The sequence below is a fragment of the Oncorhynchus masou genome, unplaced genomic scaffold (genome assembly GCF_036934945.1).
Source record: "Oncorhynchus masou masou isolate Uvic2021 unplaced genomic scaffold, UVic_Omas_1.1 unplaced_scaffold_1730, whole genome shotgun sequence".
NCBI lineage: Eukaryota > Metazoa > Chordata > Actinopteri > Salmoniformes > Salmonidae > Oncorhynchus > Oncorhynchus masou.
The window spans coordinates 41,084-60,905 of NW_027007442.1; the positions used below are offsets into that span (position 1 = coordinate 41,084).

At 44.5% G+C, this 19,822-nt stretch overlaps 1 protein-coding gene across 1 annotated transcript; it reads left to right on the plus strand.

Annotated features, from left to right (window-relative positions):
* Window positions 1–1,411: 1,411 nt before the first annotated feature.
* On the plus strand, window positions 1,412–19,531 carry LOC135532113 (uncharacterized). Its single transcript, XM_064959740.1, has 8 exons — window positions 1,412–1,561; window positions 6,058–6,536; window positions 6,636–6,798; window positions 13,127–13,420; window positions 13,892–14,656; window positions 16,029–16,174; window positions 17,234–17,408; window positions 17,604–19,531. Exons 1-8 carry the CDS (start codon window positions 1,444–1,446, stop codon window positions 17,885–17,887), a joined length of 2,424 nt encoding a protein of 807 aa, XP_064815812.1. The 5' UTR covers window positions 1,412–1,443; the 3' UTR covers window positions 17,888–19,531.
* The last annotated feature ends 291 nt before the right edge of the window (window positions 19,532–19,822 follow it).

Below are 19,822 nucleotides of genomic sequence, written 5' to 3' on the forward strand. Positions count from 1 at the left end.
AGATATTTTAAACCGTAAATAATCGATCAAATTTAAGACAGGATAAACTGGGCGGCAGGGTAGCCTAGTCGTTTGAGTGTTGGACTCGTAACTGAAAGGTTGCAAGTTCAAATCCCCAAGCTGACAAAGGTACAAATCTGTCGTTCTGCCCCTGAACAAGGAAGTTAACCCACTGTTCCTAGGCCGTCATTGAAAATAAGAATTTGTTCTTAGCTTACTTGCCTAGTTAAATAAAAAAATAAAGAAACTGTGTTCAATACCGGACGAAAACAAAGTGAAGCACGTTCCAGGTCGCGCGCACCAAAACATTAGAGTGCACCTGGAGTGACACATGAAAATAACAGGGCTACTTCTTCATTTCTCAAAGGAAAAACATCAACCAATTTCTAAGACTGTTGACATCTAGTGGAGCCATACGAACTGCAACCAAATGCCTCAAATCTAGATTCACATAGAAACCCGGGGTTTCGCCTGCCAAATAAGTTTGGTTATACTCACAGACATCATTTTAACAGTTTTGGAAACATTAGTGTTTTCTATCCAAATCTACCGATATTTGCATATCCTAACTTCTGGGCCTGAGTAGCAGGCAGTTTACTTTGGGCATGCTTTTCATCCAGATGTGAAAATACCGCCCCCAAGCCCGAAGAGGTTTTAACAACAAATTCTTGTTTACAATGATGGCCTATCCTAGCCAAACCCAGATGACACTGCCCTATGGGACTCACAATCACTGCTGGATGTGATTCAGCTGGATTCAAACCAAGGGCTGTAATGACACCTCTTGCACTGAGATTCATTGCCTTAGACAGCTGCACGACTCAGGAGCCTGACTTGATGACAGCTTTGCACACTCTTGGCATTACAAAAGAAAAACATAATTTCACTTTGACATTATGGGGTATTGTGTTTAAGCCAGTGACACAAAATCTACATTTTTATATATATTTTTAAACTGTAACACAACAAAATGTGGAAAACGTCAAGGGGTGTGAATACTTTCTGAAGGCACTGTACATGTCAGTAGTTACGAGCAAACTATATGAAAGGCTATATTAGGTTGATGAAATGTGATTTGTATAATGTATGCCTTAAAGGTGGAATACTTAATGGTGAAACTGCCATGTCCATTTGTGGTATTACAACATACACTACCGAACTTACTTCAAACAACCAACACTGCTTTTCCCTCAGACATCATTGCATCATGGGACATTATAGAACAGCAGAGTGTGTAGTGTTTTTGTTTCACCACGTTACCATGACGCTCCCCACCTCCACTTGATCAACAAAATCAAAAACAATAACAACGTAGGTGGGGGCGGACAGTGGCGAGGCTTCCATCTTTTATTGATCTTAATTGTTCTCCTCATTCCTCAGATCAATATTCCCTGTTTTGTGAGAGCAATGGCCAGGTCAGAGAATATCCCTCTGGAGGAGGAGATGGTGAGCATCCTGGATCGATGCGGACCAGCTCTGACATATGTCCTACATAGCAAGTTTGGATGTACTGCTGTGCTCCATGGTGTTGATGCTGGTGCAATGAAGTTCAAGAAGCCAGGTGAGGAAAGGTTTTCTACCCAGCTGTCAAAGGACCTCAACAGTAAAAAGACAGTGAAAAATAACAGTAGCGAGGCTATAACAGTAGCGTTGCTACATACAGGCACCGGTTAGTCGGGCTGATTGAGGTAGTATGTATGCATATATGATGAACAGAGAGTAGCAATAGTGTAAAAAGAGGGGTTGGCAGGTGGTGGCTGGGACACAACGCAGATAGCCTGGGTAGTCAATGTGCGGGAGCACTGGTTGGTCGGGCCAATTGAGGTAGTATGTACATGAATGTATAGTTAAAGTGACTATGCATATATGATAAACAGAGAGTAGCAGCAGTGTAAAAGAGGGGTTGGGGAGGAGGCACACAATGCAAATAGTCCAGGTAACCATTTGGTTACCTGTTCAGGAGTCTTATGGCTTGGGGGTAAAAACTGTCGAGAAGCCTTTTTGTCCTAGACTTGGCACTCCGGTACTGCTTGCCATGCGGTAGTAGAGAGAACAGTCTATGACTGGGGTCGCCGGGGTCTTATACAATCTTTTGGACTGCCTGGTGTAGAGGTCCTGGATGGCTGGCAGCTTGGCCCCAGTGATGTACTGGGCCGTACGCACTACCCCTCTGTAGTGCCTTGCGGTCGGAGGCCGAGCAATTGCCGTATCAGGCAGTGATACAACCAGTGCTCTCGATGTTGCAGCTGTAGATCCTTTTGCGGATCTGAGGACTCAAGCCAAATCTTTTTAGTTTCCTGATGGGGAATAGGCTTTGTCGTGCCCTCTTCATGACTGTCTTGGTGTGTTTGGACCATTCTAGTTTGTTGGTGATGTGAACACCAAGGAACTTGAAGCTCTCAATCTGCTCCACGACAGCCCCGTCGATGAGAATGTGGGCGTGCTCGGTCCTCCTTTTCCTGTAGTCCACAATCATCTCCTTAGTCTTGGTTATGTTGAGGGATAGGTTGTTATTCTGGCACCACCCGGCCAGGTCTCTGACCTCCTCCCTATTGGCTGTCTCATTGTTGTCGGTGACCAGGCCTACCGCTGTTGTGTCGTCTGCAAACTTCATGATGGTGTTGGAGTTGTGCCTGGCCATGGGTGAACAGGTAGTACAGGAGGGGACTGAGCAGGCACCCCTGGGGAGCTCCAGTGTTGAGGATCAGTGTGGCAGATGTGTTGTTACCTACCCTGACCACCTGGGGGCGGCCTGTCAGGAAGTCCAGGATTCAGTTGCAGAGGGAGGTGTTTAGTCCCAGGTTCCTTAGCTTAGTGATGAGCTTTGAGGGCACTATGGTGTAGAACACTGAACTGTAGTCAATGAATAGCATTCTCAAATAGGTGTTCCTTTTGTCCAGGTGGGAAAGGATAGTGTGGAGTGCAATAGAGATAGCGTCATCTGTGGATCTGTTTGGGCGGTATGCGCATTGGAGTGTGTCTAGGGTTTCTGGGATAATGGTGTTGATGTGAGCCATTACCAGCTATTCAAAGCACTTCATGACTACGGACGTGTGTGCTACGGGTATGTAGTCATTTAGGCAGGTTGCTTGGGCACAGGGACAATGGTGGTCTGCTTGAAATACGTTGGTATTACAGACTCAGTCAGGGACATGTTGAAAATGTCAGTGAAGACACCTGCCAGTTAGTCAGCACATGCCTGGAGCATACGTCCTGGTAATCCGTCTGGCCCCGCAGCTTTGTGTATGTTGACCTGTTTAAAGGTCTTACTCACGCCGGCTACAGAGAGCCTGATCACAAAGTTGTCCTGAACAGCTGATGCTCTCATGCATGCCTCAGTGTTGCTTGCATCGAAGCGAGCATAGAACTGATTTAGCTCGTCTGGTAGGCTCGTGTCACTGGGCAGCTCGCGGCTGTGCTTCCCTTTGTAGCCTGTAATAGTTTGCTGGCCCTGCCACATAAGACAAGCTTCGGAGCGGGTGTAGTATGGTTCAACGCTTTTCCTGTTTGATGATTCATCGCAGGACATAGCAGGATTTCTTATAAGCTTCGGGCTTTGAGTCCCGCACCTTGAAAGCGATTGCTCTACCCTTTAGCTCAGTGCGAATGTTGCCTGTAAATCATGGCTTCTGGTTGGGGTATGTACGTACAGTCACTGTTGGGACGACGTCCTCGATACACTTATTGATAAAGCCAGTGACTGATGTGGTGTATTCCTCAATGTCATCGGAAGAATCCCGGAACATGTTCCAGTCTGAGCTGCAAAACAGTCCTGTAGTTTAGCATCTGCTTCATCTGACCACGTTTTATAGACCGAGTCACTGGTGCTTCCTGCTTAAATTTTTGCTTGTAAGCAGGAATCAGGATAGAGTTGTGGTCGGATTTACCAAATGGAGGGCGAGGGAGAGCTTTGTACGCGTCTCTGTGTGTTGAGTAAAGGTGATCTAGATTTTTTTCCCTCTGGTTGCACATTTAACATGTTGATATAAATGAGGTGAAACTGATTTAAGTTTCTCGGCATTAAAGTCTCCGGCCACCAGGAGTTTCCTTATTCAGCTGACTGAGTGCGGTCTTAGTGCCAGCATCCGTCTGGGGTGGTAAATAAACAGCAACGAAAAGTATAGCTGGAAACTCTCTAGGCAAGTAGTGGGGTCTGCAATTTATCACAAGGTACTCTACATCAGGCGAGCAAAATCTAGGGACTTCCTTAGATTTCGAGCACCAGCTGTTGTTTACAAATATGCACAGACCGCCCCCCCCTCGTCTTACCGGAGTGTGCTGTTCTATCTTACCGCTGCAGCGTATATCCCGCTAGCTGAATATCCATGTCATCATTCAGCCACGATTCCATGAAGCATAGGATATTACAGTTGTTGATGTCCCGTTGGTAGGATATTTGTGATCGTACCTCGTCTAGTTTATTGTCCAATGATTGCACGTTGGTGAGTAATATTGACGGTAACGGCAGCTTTCCCAGTTGCCTTCTGCGGGTCCCCACGAGGCATCTCGCCCTGTGTCCTCTGTACCCGCGTCTCTTCTTCTTCCAAATAACTGGGATGTTGGCCTTGTAGGGTGTTCGGAGAATGTCCTGTGCGTCCTGCTTGTTGAAGAAAAATTATTTGTCTAATCCGAGGTGAGTGATCGCTGTCCTGATATTCAGAAGCACTTTTTTGCCGTGAAATACGGTTGCAGAAACATTATGTACAAAATAAGTTACAAATAACGCGAAAAAAAGTAATAGCACAATTGGTTGGGCGCCCGTAAAACTAGATCCAGTTCTTAGTTCTTCCAACAGTGTGTAGTTCTGCCTCCTCTCAAGGTGAGATCCTGGTCAAAAGAAGTAGATGAAGAGGAACTCTTATTATCGTTGGTGTTTTATCAGAACACTTGCCATATATCTCATAGTATTTCCTACAGTATATTTTACAGTCTTTCTTACAATAGTTCCTAGACTATATCTCACAGTATTTCTTACAGTATATCTCAGTATTTCTCACAGTCTTTCCTACAGTATATCTCACAGTATTTCCTACAGTATTTTCCACAGTATTTCTTACAGTATTACCATCAGTATATCTCACAGTATTTCTTACAGTATTTCCTACATGATATCTCACAGTCTTTCCTACAGTATATCTCACAGTATTTCCTACAGTATATCTCACAGTCTTTCCTACAGTATATCTCACAGTATTTCCTACAGTATATCTCACAGTATTTCCTACAGTATATCTCACAGTATTTCCTACAGAATGTCCTACATGATATCTCAGTCTTTCTTACAGTATTTCCTACAGTATATCTCACAGTATTCCCTACAGTATTTCCTACAGTATATCTCACAGTATTTCCTACAGTATATCTCACAGTATTTCCTACAGTATATCTCACAGTATTTCCTACAGTATTTCCTACAGTATATCTCACAGTATTTCCTACAGTATTTCCTACAGTATATCTCACAGTATTTCCTACAGTATATCTCACAGTATTTCCTACAGTATATCTCACAGTATTTCCTACAGTATATCTCACAGAATTTCCTACAGTAGTTTCCACAGTATTTCCTACAGTATATCTCACAGAATTTCCTACAGTAGTTTCCACAGTATTTCCTACAGTATATCTCACAGTATTTCCTACAGTATATCTCACAGTATTTCCTACAATATATCTCACAGTATTTCCTACAGTAGTTTCCACAGTATTTCCTACAGTATATCTCACAGTATTTCCTACAGTATATCTCACAGTATTTCCTACAGTAGTTTCCACAGTATTTCCTACAGTATATCTCACAGTATTTCCTACAGTATATCTCACAGTATTTCCTACAGTATATCTCACAGTATTTCCTACAGTATATCTCACAGTATTTCCTACAGTATATCTCACAGTATTTCCTACAGTATATCTCACAGTATTTCCTACAGTATATCTCACAGTATTTCCTACAGTATATCTCACAGTATTTCCTACAGTATATCTCACAGTATTTCCTACAGTATGTCCTACATTATATCTCACAGTATTCTTCTTCTATGTCTCATCTTTAAGTATTTAAGCAGGAAACTGTCCATTCCGACTCCAGCGATGCAAGGAAAAGTGTTCAACCGTTTATTGAGCTCTGTGGGGCCTATCATGAGACATTGAGGGAGGCCAGACGCTGGTATTTGGATTCTTTGTACCCTGCCTCGAAGAATGTAATCACCATTCACAACAATTTCATCCAGCACTTTGGCCAGAGGGAGTTTGAAGAGCTTCTTTCCCTTCAGACCAAGAGGGAAGTTTCCATCAAGGAGAACTTTAAAGATGGGCGCTTTGGATTGACCATCCAGGGGGCTTCTAGAGGGTTCAAAGCTGCTGTGTTAGAGGTGGAAGCCCTGTGCTGCAAAGTCCAAGAGGATTTTGCAAAGGAAGAGTTGAGTTTAATGGGCCTGCAATCTCCCATCAGTTCCCCAAGGAAGCCTGTAGATGACAACAGTTCTGATTATAAAGAGAGACAGCAACATTTTCCCGGACTTCAAATTGTCAGGGTGAGTGTCACAGGAAACGATGGATAACATTAAAGTTGCAATCTGTGGTATTCCCTACCTGATAATTCATCAAATATGTCCATGGCTGATGCGTTACAGGTTGAGAAGGTGGAGAACAAAGCTCTGAAGCAGGTCTTTGACCTTAGGAAGAGGCAGTTGCAGGTGTCTACCCCATCTCAGCGAATGTACCAGCGCTTGCCTGTGCAATTCTGTGACCTGCTCAGTAGAGTGGGCTTTCAGATGGAGTTTACACCACCTGATGGTAAGAGAGATTCAGAGTTTACACCACCTGACGGTAAGAGAGATTCAGAGTTTACACCACCTGATGGTAAGAGAGATTCAGAGTTTACACCACCTGATGGTAAGAGAGATTCAGAGTTTACACCACCTGACGGTTAGAGAGATTCAGAGTTTACACCACCTGACGGTTAGAGAGATTCAGAGTTTACACCACCTGATGGTAAGAGAGATTCAGAGTTTACACCACCTGACGGTTAGAGAGATTCAGAGTTTACACCACCTGACGGTTAGAGAGATTCAGAGTTTACACCACCTGATGGTAAGAGAGATTCAGAGTTTACACCACCTGATGGTAAGAGAGATTCAGAGTTTACACCACCTGACGGTAAGAGAGATTCAGAGTTTACACCACCTGATGGTAAGAGAGATTCAGAGTTTACACCACCTGATGGTAAGAGAGATTCAGAGTTTACACCACCTGACCGTAAGAGAGATTCAGAGTTTACACCACCTGATGGTTAGAGAGATTCAGAGTTTACACCACCTGGCGGTTAGAGAGATTCAGAGTTTACACCACCTGATGGTAAAGAGATTCAGAGTTTACACCACCTGATGGTTAGAGATTCAGGAGTTTACACCACCTGATGGTAGAGATTCAGAGTTTATACCACCTGACGGTAAGAGAGATTCAGAGTTTACACCACCTGATGGGAAGAGAGATTCAGAGTTTACACCACCTGGCGGTTAGAGAGATTCAGAGTTTACACCACCTGATGGTTAGAGAGATTCAGAGTTTACACCACCTGGCGGTTAGAGAGATTCAGAGTTTACACCACCTGATGGTAAGAGAGATTCAGAGTTTACACCACCTGGCGGTTAGAGAGATTCAGAGTTTACACCACCTGACGGTTAGAGAGATTCAGAGTTTACACCACCTGACGGTAAGAGAGATTCAGAGTTTACACCACCTGACGGTTAGAGAGATTCAGAGTTTACACCACCTGACCCCACCTCTTTAAGGAATACCTAGGATAGGATAAAGTAATCCTTCTCACCCCCCCCTTAAATGATTTAGATGCACTATTGTAAGTGGCTGTTCCACTTGATGTCATAAGGTGAATTCACCAATTTGTAAGTCGCTCTGGATAAGAGCGTCTGCCAAATGACTTAAATGTAATGTAAATGTAAGAGATGGTTAGAGAGATTCAGAGTTTACACCACCTGACCGTAAGAGAGATTCAGAGTTTACACCACCTGACGGTTAGAGAGATTCAGAGTTTACACCACCTGATGGTTAGAGAGATTCAGAGTTTACACCACCTGACGGTAAGAGAGATTCAGAGTTTACACCACCTGATGATAAGAGAGATTCAGAATTTACACCACCTGATGGTAAGAGAGATTCAGAGTTTACACCACCTGATGGTAAGAGAGATTCAGAGTTTACACCACCTGACGGTTAGAGAGATTCAGAGTTTACACCACCTGACCGTAAGAGAGATTCAGAGTTTACACCACCTGATGGTTAGAGAGATTCAGAGTTTACACCACCTGACGGTAGGAGAGATTCAGATGGAGTTTACACCACCTGATGGTAAGAGAGATTCAGAGTTTACACCACCTGATGGTAAGAGACATTCAGAGTTTACACCACCTGATGGTAAGAGACATTCAGAGTTTACACCACCTGATGGTAAGAGAGATTCAGAGTTTACACCACCTGACGGTAGGAGAGATTCAGAGTTTACACCACCTGATGGTAAGAGAGATTCAGAGTTTACACCACCTGATGGTTAGAGAGATTCAGAGTTTACACCACCTGATGGTTAGAGAGATTCAGAGTTTACACCACCTGATGGTAAGAGAGATTCAGAGTTTACACCACCTGACGGTAAGAGAGATTCAGAGTTTACACCACCTGACGGTTAGAGAGATTCAGAGTTTACACCACCTGATGGTTAGAGATTCAGAGTTTATACCACCTGATGGTTAGAGATTCAGAGTTTACACCACCTGATGGTTAGAGAGATTCAGAGTTTACACCACCTGACGGTAAGAGAGATTCAGAGTTTACACCACCTGACGGTAAGAGAGATTCAGAGTTTACACCACTTGATGGTTAGAGAGATTCAGAGTTTACACCACCTGGCGGTCAGAGAGATTCAGAGTTTACACCACCTGATGGTAAGAGAGATTCAGAGTTTACACCACCTGACGGTAAAGAGATTCAGAGTTTACACCACTTGATGGTTAGAGAGATTCAGAGTTTACACCACCTGGCGGTCAGAGAGATTCAGAGTTTATACCACCTGACGGTAAGAGAGATTCAGAGTTTACACCACCTGACGGTTTGATAGATTCAGAGTTTACACCACCTGACGGTAAGAGATTCAGAGTTTACACCACCTGATGGTTAGAGATTCAGAGTTTACACCACCTGGCGGTTAGAGAGATTCAGAGTTTATACCACCTGACGGTAAGAGAGATTCAGAGTTTACACCACCTGGCGGTTAGAGAGATTCAGAGTTTACACCACCTGATGGTTAGAGAGATTCAGAGTTTACACCACCTGATGGTTAGAGAGATTCAGAGTTTACACCACCTGGCGGTTAGAGAGATTCAGAGTTTATACCACCTGACGGTAAGAGAGATTCAGAGTTTACACCACCTGACGGTAAGAGAGATTCAGAGTTTACACCACTTGATGGTTAGAGAGATTCAGAGTTTACACCACCTGGCGGTCAGAGAGATTCAGAGTTTATACCACCTGACGGTAAGAGAGATTCAGAGTTTACACCACCTGACGGTTTGATAGATTCAGAGTTTACACCACCTGATGGTAAGAGAGATTCAGAGTTTACACCACCTGATGGTTAGAGAGATTCAGAGTTTACACCACCTGGCGGTTAGAGAGATTCAGAGTTTATACCACCTGACGGTAAGAGAGATTCAGAGTTTACACCACCTGGCGGTTAGAGAGATTCAGAGTTTACACCACCTGATGGTTAGAGAGATTCAGAGTTTACACCACCTGATGGTTAGAGAGATTCAGAGTTTACACCACCTGGCGGTTAGAGAGATTCAGAGTTTACACCACCTGATGGTTAGAGAGATTCAGAGTTTACACCACCTGATGGTAAGAGAGATTCAGAGTTTACACCACCTGACGGTAAGAGAGATTCAGAGTTTACACCACCTGACGGTTAGAGAGATTCAGAGTTTACACCACCTGATGGTTAGAGAGATTCAGAGTTTATACCACCTGATGGTTAGAGAGATTCAGAGTTTACACCACCTGATGGTTAGAGAGATTCAGAGTTTACACCACCTGACGGTAAGAGAGATTCAGAGTTTACACCACCTGACGGTAAGAGAGATTCAGAGTTTACACCACTTGATGGTTAGAGAGATTCAGAGTTTACACCACCTGGCGGTCAGAGAGATTCAGAGTTTACACCACCTGATGGTAAGAGAGATTCAGAGTTTACACCACCTGACGGTAAGAGAGATTCAGAGTTTACACCACTTGATGGTTAGAGAGATTCAGAGTTTACACCACCTGGCGGTCAGAGAGATTCAGAGTTTATACCACCTGACGGTTTGATAGATTCAGAGTTTACACCACCTGACGGTAAGAGAGATTCAGAGTTTACACCACCTGATGGTTAGAGAGATTCAGAGTTTACACCACCTGGCGGTTAGAGAGATTCAGAGTTTATACCACCTGACGGTAAGAGAGATTCAGAGTTTACACCACCTGGCGGTTAGAGAGATTCAGAGTTTACACCACCTGATGGTTAGAGAGATTCAGAGTTTACACCACCTGATGGTTAGAGAGATTCAGAGTTTACACCACCTGGCGGTTAGAGAGATTCAGAGTTTATACCACCTGACGGTAAGAGAGATTCAGAGTTTACACCACCTGATGGTTAGAGAGATTCAGAGTTTACACCACCTGATGGTTAGAGAGATTCAGAGTTTACACCACCTGGCGGTTAGAGAGATTCAGAGTTTACACCACCTGACGGTTGTACAGACCCTGGTTCAGGCTCCCGAGTGGTGCAGCTGTCTAAAGCACCTCATCTCAGTGCAAGAGGCTATATCACTACAGTACCTGGTTCAGTGGTCTAAGACACTGCATCTCAGTGCTAGAGGCTATATCACTACAGTACCTGGTTCAGAGGTCTAAAGCACCTCATCTCAGTGCTAGAGGCTATATCACTACAGTACCTGGTTCAGTGGTCTAAGACACTGCATCTCAGTGCTAGAGGCTATATCACTACAGTACCTGGTTCAGAGTTCTAAAGCACCTCATCTCAGTGCTAGAGGCTATATCACTACAGTACCTGGTTCAGTGGTCTAAGACACTGCATCTCAGTGCTAGAGGCTATATCACTACAGTACCTGGTTCAGAGGTCTAAAGCACCTCATCTCAGTGCTAGAGGCTATATCACTACAGTACCTGGTTCAGTGGTCTAAGACACTGCATCTCAGTGCTAGAGGCTATATCACTACAGTACCTGGTTCAGTGGTCTATGACACTGCATCTCAGTGCTAGAGGCTATATCACTACAGTACCTGGTTCAGTGGTCTAAAGCACCTCATCTCAGTGCTAGAGGCGATATCACTACAGTACCTGGTTCAGTGGTCTAAGGCACTGCATCTCAGTGCTAGAGGCTATATCACTACAGTACCTGGTTCAGTGGTCTAAGACACTGCATCTCAGTGCTAGAGGCTATATCACTACAGTACCTGGTTCAGAGGTCTAAAGCACCTCATCTCAGTGCTAGAGGCGATAGCACTACAGTACCTGGTTCAGTGGTCTAAGACACTGCATCTCAGTGCAAGAGGCTATATCACTACAGTACCTGGTTCAGAGGTCTAAAGCACCTCATCTCAGTGCTAGAGGCGATATCACTACAGTACCTGGTTCAGTGGTCTAAGACACTGCATCTCAGTGCAAGAGGCTATATCACTACAGTACCTGGTTCAGAGGTCTAAAGCACCTCATCTCAGTGCTAGAGGCTATATCACTACAGTACCTGGTTCAGTGGTCTAAGGCACTGCATCTCAGTGCTAGAGGCGATATCACTACAGTACCTGGTTCAGAGGTCTATGACACTGCCTCTCAGTGCTAGAGGCTATATCACTACAGTACCTGGTTCAGAGGTCTAAAGCACCTCATCTCAGTGCTAGAGGCTATATCACTACAGTACCTGGTTCAGAGGTCTAAAGCACTGCATCTCAGTGCTAGAGGCTATATCACTACAGTACCTGGTTCAGAGGTCTAAAGCACCTCATCTCAGTGCTAGAGGCTACATCACTACAGTACCTGGTTCAGTGGTCTAAGGCACCTCATCTCAGTGCTAGAGGCTATATCACTACAGTACCTGGTTCAGAGGTCTAAAGCACCTCATCTCAGTGCTAGAGGCTATATCACTACAGTACCTGGTTCAGAGGTCTAAAGCACCTCATCTCAGTGCTAAAGGCGATACCACTACAGTACCTGGTTCAGTGGTCTAAAGCACCTCATCTCAGTGCTAAAGGCGATACCACTACAGTACCTGGTTCAGTGGTCTAAAGCACCTCATCTCAGTGCTAAAGGCGATACCACTACAGTACCTGGTTCAGAGGTCTAAAGCACCTCATCTCAGTGCTAGAGGCTATATCACTACAGTACCTGGTTCAGAGGTCTAAAGCACCTCATCTCAGTGCTAGAGGCTATATCACTACAGACACCTTGGTTTGATTCCAGGCTGTTAGGTCAGCGCGCAATTGTCCCAGCGTCGTCTGAGTGTGGCCAGTGTAGGCCGTTATTGTATTAGGAAATTGTTCTTAACTGACATGCCTAGTTAAATAAAGGTTCTACTCTTTTTGGTGATTTGTGGTGGAAAAATTAGCAAATTGAGTATAACACAATCACACCTTTGTTCCCCGTAGATAGATAAAGGCTAGGCGTTGTTTTTGTGAAGCTTGCACTCATTTGACCCTCCCTGTTGCACACAACAAGCTTCCAGTCCACATGTCACAAAGGGACAATTTACGACTGATTTCAGAGGAAAACCTCCACCATGTTATTAACCGTAATGGCACTTTAGTATTCGATTCTTATTTAACGCCTTGAGATTGGAAAACACGTTTGTTTTTTTATGACAGAATGCTAACACCAGGTGTAATAAATAGTTACACTAGCCGACATGTACTCTATCCGTGGGTCTACCGCAATCAGAACATGCAGGGCGGCCACTTTCGCTAGTCCTTTTTCAGCCGAAGCACATACCTATTCCTGGTGTGTAGCTAGAATAACACACAACCGTAACAAATAGTCATTCATATGTTTACGTCTACAGAGCAACATCTGGGAGAGGGGATCTACTTCAGCAGCAGTGTCCATGGAGCAGAGAGGCTGTGGAAGGGCTCAGCAGACCAGGAGTACCTGTACTTCATTGAGGCACAGGTGCTGACTGGCAAGTCAATTGTTGGCTGTCCAGGTCTCATCGTGCCACCTCCCTTTGCCAGTGACCCACTCACCTTGTATGACAGTGTGAAAGGAGGTGGAGACACCTGGGTCATCTTCAATGGACACCAGGCTCTACCTGAATATCTGATCACCTGCAATAAGCCAACATACGTAAAACCTCACGGTAAGACATTCTACATGACGTTCTACTTGACGTTCCACATGACGTTCCACTTGACGTTCCACATGACGTTCCACTTGACGTTCCACATGACGTTCCACTTGACGTTCCACATGACGTTCCACTTGACGTTCCACATGACGTTCCACTTGACGTTCCACATGACGTTCTACATGAAGTTCTACACGACATTCTATAGAATACCCTGTTACATCATTAAAACAGTGTGTTGTGTACCCGTATGGTAGCCTAGTGGTTAGAGTATTGGGTCAGTAACCTAAAGGTTGCTGGATCAAATCCCTCACCTGACAAGGTCAAAATCTGTTGTTCTGAGCAAGGCAGTTAACCCACTGTTCCTTGGCTGATGTTGATTAAGGCTGATTCAGAGGGTTAAATGTGAAAGACACATTTCAGTTGAAAGCATTCAGTTGTACAACTGACTAGGTGTCCCCACCCTCCCTTTTATTCTCACAGCATTGTTCAACTGGGGTAAAGCTGAAAAGCCACAAAAGAATGAGGACATTGTCATTGAGGGCATGGAAGTGGATCCGGCTGTCTTCCACGTTTCTTCCAAATTGGACCATTGGATCAAGGACCTGAACCTAAAGGAACCAGAGAGCAGCAGCAGCATCGCACACGACGCTGTCTACCAGTCCGAATCCCTCCGCCAACGCATCCATGACATGAGAATCAAGGACCTGAACCTAAAGGAACCAGAGAGCAGCAGCATCGCACACGACGCTGTCTACCAGTCCGAATCCCTCCGCCAACGCATCCATGACATGAGAATCAAGGACCTGAACCTAAAGGAACCAGAGAGCAGCAGCATCGCACACGACGCTGTCTACCAGTCCAAATCCCTCCGCCACCACATCCATGACATGAGAATCAAGGACCTGAACCTAAAGGAACCAGAGAGCAGCAGCATCGCACACGACGCTGTCTACCAGTCCAAATCCCTCAGCCACCACATCCATGACATGAGAATCAAGGAGATTCTGAGGAAGGCCAGGGACAAAAAGTCCTTCAACAGGAACATTACAGCGCCTTGGCAGCAGCAGCCAGGGGGACAGCCCCAGACATTTCACCCCATCCATAACTCCCATCTGCAGCAGGCGCTGGAGAGGAAGCAGTCCCACGTGGAGGTCTCTGTCCGGAGGAAAATGTTCACCTTCACCAGGGCAGCTAACAACACAAGTACAAACAGCCCCCAAAGCAGACAAATTGACAAGTCAGCAGGTACAAGTTGGTTTATTCCATACAGAGTTCATTTGTTATTTTAACCTTAGGTTACAAGGGGATAAACTGAGTTCAAGTCAGCAGGTACAGGTTGGTTTCTTCCATACAGAGTTAATTTGTTATTTTAACCTTAGTTAACAAGGGGATAAGCTGAGTTCAAGTCAGCAGGTACAGGTTGGTTTCTTCCATACAGAATTAATTTGTTAATTTAACCTTAGTTAACAAGGGGATAAGCTGAGTTCAAGTTAGCAGGTACAGGTTGGTTTAATCCATACAGAGTTCATTTGTTAATTTAACCTTAGTTTACAAGGGGATAAGCTGAGTTCAAGTTAGCAGGTACAGGTTGGTTTAATCCATACAGAGTTCATTTGTTAATTTAACCTTAGTTTACAAGGGGATAAGCTGAGTTCAAGTTAGCAGGTACAAGTTGGTTTAATCCATACAGAGTTCATTTGTTAATTTAACCTTAGTTAACAAGGGGATAAGCTGAGTTCAAGTTAGCAGGTACAGGTTGGTTTATTCCATACAGAATTCATTTGTTAATTTAACCTTAGTTTACAAGGGGATAAGCTGAGTTCAAGTTAGCAGGTACAGGTTGGTTTAATCCATACAGAGTTCATTTGTTAATTTAACCTTAGTTTACAAGGGGATAAGCTGAGTTCAAGTTAGCAGGTACAGTTTGGTTTAATCCATACAGAGTTCATTTGTTATTTTAACCTTAGTTTACAAGGGGATAAACTGAGTTCAAGTCAGCAGGTACAGGTTGGTTTCTTCCATACAGAGTTAATTTGTTATTTTAACCTTAGTTTACAAGGGGATAAGCTGAGTTCAAGTCAGCAGGTACAGGTTGGTTTAATCCATACAGAATTAATTTGTTAATTTAACCTTAGTTAACAAGGGGATAAACTGAGTTCAAGTCAGCAGGTACAGGTTGGTTTAATCCATACTGAATTAATTTGTTAATTTAACCTTAGTTTACAAGGGGATAAACTGAGTTCAAGTTAGCAGGTACAGGTTGGTTTAATCCATACAGAGTTCATTTGTTATTTTAACCTTAGTTTACAAGGGGATAAACTGAGTTCAAGTTCAACACGTCCATTAGCCGGAAGTCTATTTGCATTTTCTTAACCTTTGTATTCTGTTTATGGATACCATTTTATTGTGAGCAAGGTAACATTTTTAGAGCCGTGGAAACAACTATGACACGGGCAGATGTTTGGCTAAGACTGTTCTTCTTTCTCGTGGCACTATCATATCCTGTACACAACTATGCGAGCCCAGTTAGTGTTAGCATGATGGCTAAGTGTGACATGATTTTCTTATGGAAAATGCTAACTGTTCACCAACTTAGTAATAACTGTGTTTGCTCTAGCTCAACCTATTGAGAGTCTCCCTCGGCATTGGGATGCCATGCCAGCCAACACGTCCTGCCTGTCCTGCCTTATCCAGCCAGGAAGCCCAGAGCACAATGCAGTTTTAAAGCTGTTCCGAGACACCTGCCACAACAAAGTTATACAGGTAGGCTACCTGTTTTCCATTGTAGTTACTGTTATGTCTTCGGATGTTGTGGATGTTATCTGCATGGCTGTGTGAGTAATGGGTTGATTTGTTCAGGGTGACTCATCTGTTGGTCTCTAGACTTCCTGACTAGGTTCTGGTCTTTCTGGGGAGTTGTTCCTAGCCACCGTGCTTCTACACCTGCATTGCTTGCTGTTTGGGGTTTTAGGCTGGTTTCTGTACAGCACTTTGACATCGGCTGATGTAAAAAAGGGCTTTATAAATACATTTTGATTTAAATTTGATTTAATTTGAGATCAGCCATATTAAATTGTTTGTTTATTAGAAACTTTGTGTGTTAGTGTCAGCGATTGTGTGCAGACATGTAGCGGAGTCAGGCGCAGGACACAGGTTTAGAGCAACACAACAGAGTTTACTCAAAAAGTCAAGCAAAAATGACAACTAGGAACATACATACACACTAGCACTTACAACAACCACTAATGACACCAACAATCACGGACAGAACAGAAATGTATGCCAGAGGGTTAAATAAGGAACGTGATATGGGAATTGAAACCAGGTGTGTGTAATACAGACACAACAAAACGAAAATGAAACATGGATCGGTGTTGACTAGAAAGCCGGTGACGTCGACCGCCGAACAAGGAGAGGGGCCAACTTCGGAGGAAGTCGTGACAGTTAGTATTTAGTTAAGCACTTAGAAATAATGAAGAGGCCCCTCAGCTCATCTACAGGTCAGCTAGGGGTCAGCTAGGGGTCAGCTAGGGGTCAGCTAGAGGTCATCTACAGGTCAGCTAGGGGTCAGCTAGGGGTCAGCTAGGGGTCATCTACAGGTCAGCTAGGGGTCAGCTAGGGGTCAGCTAGAGGTCATCTACAGGTCAGCTAGGGGTCAGCTAGGGGTCAGCTAGGGGTCAGCCAGAGGTCATCTACATGTATTTGTTTCTCTGGATCTTTTTCAGCCCACAATAATAATCTAAGGTGTATAGAAGGTATTCAGGATACATTTTAGAGTCTATTATTGGCTCGTATAAAGTGTTTTCCCTCAATTTATTTCAGATTGAGAGGATCCAGAACCCAACCCTGTGGAGGAGTCTCCAGATCAAGAAACACGACATGGAGCTCAGGAACGGTCACCAGAAGAATGAGAAGAGGCTCTTCCATGGAACATGCCACACAACCATCAATCACATCAACAACCATGGCTTCAATCGGAGCTTTGCTGGGAAAAATGGTGAGACAGAGATGCATGTTCCATGGACAAGGTCCCAGATCTCTTCGTCCTGTCTTGCCAACTCCTATGGCTTATTGGTACAAGTTATATGTACAATTCTATTGCTCTTCATTTAAAACTTAGCTTGTGCTTCTCATTTACTCAGTCTTGTCTCTGCAATAGTCTAAAACCTAAGCATTGTATCATTTTTTCCAGCTACAGCATTTGGAAACGGCACCTACTTTGCTGTTGCTGCCAGTTACTCTGCCAGGAGCACATACTCAAGACCGGATCGCCAGGGACAGAAGTATATGTACCTATGTCGAGTTCTGACTGGCGATTTCACTGCAGGACGACATGGGATGACAGTTCCTCCAGCTAAAAGCACCACAACTGTTGAACTCTACAACAGCGTGACAGACAACCCATCAGGACCATCTATGTTTGTCATTTTCCATGACAACCAGGCATATCCTGAGTACTTGATTACATTCTTCTAGACCCTGCGGAGAAAAGCAAAAAGAAATGAAATGCTCTTACTAAACTTTCAAAAGTCTTCCTTATGATGATGACTTTGTGCCTTATAAACTGTTATGCAGAACTTTTATTGAAGAAATGAAAATGACTGGTGTCACTTTTGCATGGAAATGTGTAACCATTACAGGTTCTTATGTAACCCGGTTCAATCTAACCCTAGCCTGAACCACAACCCTAACCCTAACCCTAACCCTCAAACACAACCCTAACCCTAACCCTAACCCTCAAACACAACCCTAACCCTAACCCTAACCCTCAAACACAACCCTAACCCTAACCCTAAATCTCAACCACAACCCTAACCCTAACCCTAAATCTCAACCACAACCCTAACCCTAACCCTAAATCTCAACCACAACCCTAACCCTAACCCTAACCCTCAAACACAACCCTAACCCTAACCCTAAATCTCAACCACAACCCTAACCCTAACCTTAGCTTCATGTCTACTACCCAGTTCAACCCTAACCCTAACCCTAAACCTCAACCACAACTACAACTACAACCACAACCACAACCCTAACCCTAACCCTAACCCTCAACCACAACTACAACCACAACCACAACCCTAACCCTAACCCTAACCCTCAACCACAACTACAACCCTAACCCTAAACCTCAACCACAACTACAACTACAACCCTAACCCTAGACCTCAACCACAACTACAACCACAACCCTAACCCTAGACCTCAACCAAAACTACAACCACAACCCTAACCCTAGACCTCAACCAAAACTACAACCACAACCCTAACCCTAACCCTAACCCTTACCACATCCAACCCTATTCCTGCAGCCATATTCTACCCCTTTATTATGTGTAACTTAGCCCTCTGCTCTGACATTCTAAAAACGAGATTCTAAAATGGGTGGTTCCAGCCCTGAATGCTGATTGGCTGACAGCCGTGGTATATCAGACCGTATACCACGGTTATGACAAAACATTTATTTTTACAACTCTAATTATGTTGGTAACCAGTTTGTAACAGCAATAAGCCACCTCGGGGGTTGTGGTATATTGGCCATATACCAATAAACTCCTCAGGCCTTATTGGACAAAACTTGGTGTGAGATAAAAAAAACTTTTATTCTGAACTCACCAGAACGCAGTGAGCGAGTGAAAGCAAGTGAGATCAAGTGAGAGAGAGAGAGAGCAAGATAGAGAGAGAGAGAGAGACAGCGAGAGAGAGAGAGACAGCGAGAGAGAGAGAAAGACAGTGAGCGAGTGAAAGCAAGTGAGATCGAGTGAGAGAGAGAGAGCAAGATAGAGAGAGAGAGAGCAAGATAGAGAGAGAGAGAGAGACAGCGAGAGAGAGAGAGACAGCGAGAGAGAGAGAGACAGCGAGAGAGAGAGAGACAGCGAGAGAGAGACAGCGAGAGAGAGAGACAGCGAGAGAGAGAGAAAGACAGTGAGCGAGTGAAAGCAAGTGAGAGCGAGTGAGAGAGAGAGAGCAAGATAGAGAGAGAGAGAGCAAGATAGAGAGAGAGAGAGAGACAGCGAGAGAGAGAGAGACAGCGAGAGAGAGAGACAGCGAGAGAGACAGCGAGAGAGAGACAGCGAGAGAGAGAGACAGTGAGAGAGAGAGAGACAGCGAGAGAGAGACAGCGAGAGAGAGAGACAGCGAGAGAGAGAGACAGCGAGAGAGAGAGACAGCGAGAGAGAGAGACAGCGAGAGAGAGACAGCGAGAGAGAGAGACAGCGAGAGAGACAGCGAGAGAGAGACAGCGAGAGAGACAGCGAGAGAGAGAGACAGCGAGAGAAGAGCAAGATAGAGAGAGAGAGAGAGAGAGACAGCGAGAGAGAGAGAGAGACAGCGAGAGAGAGAGAGTGACAGCGAGAGAGAGAGAGTAAGATAGAGAGAGAGAGTGACAGCGAGAGAGAGAGAGTAAGATAG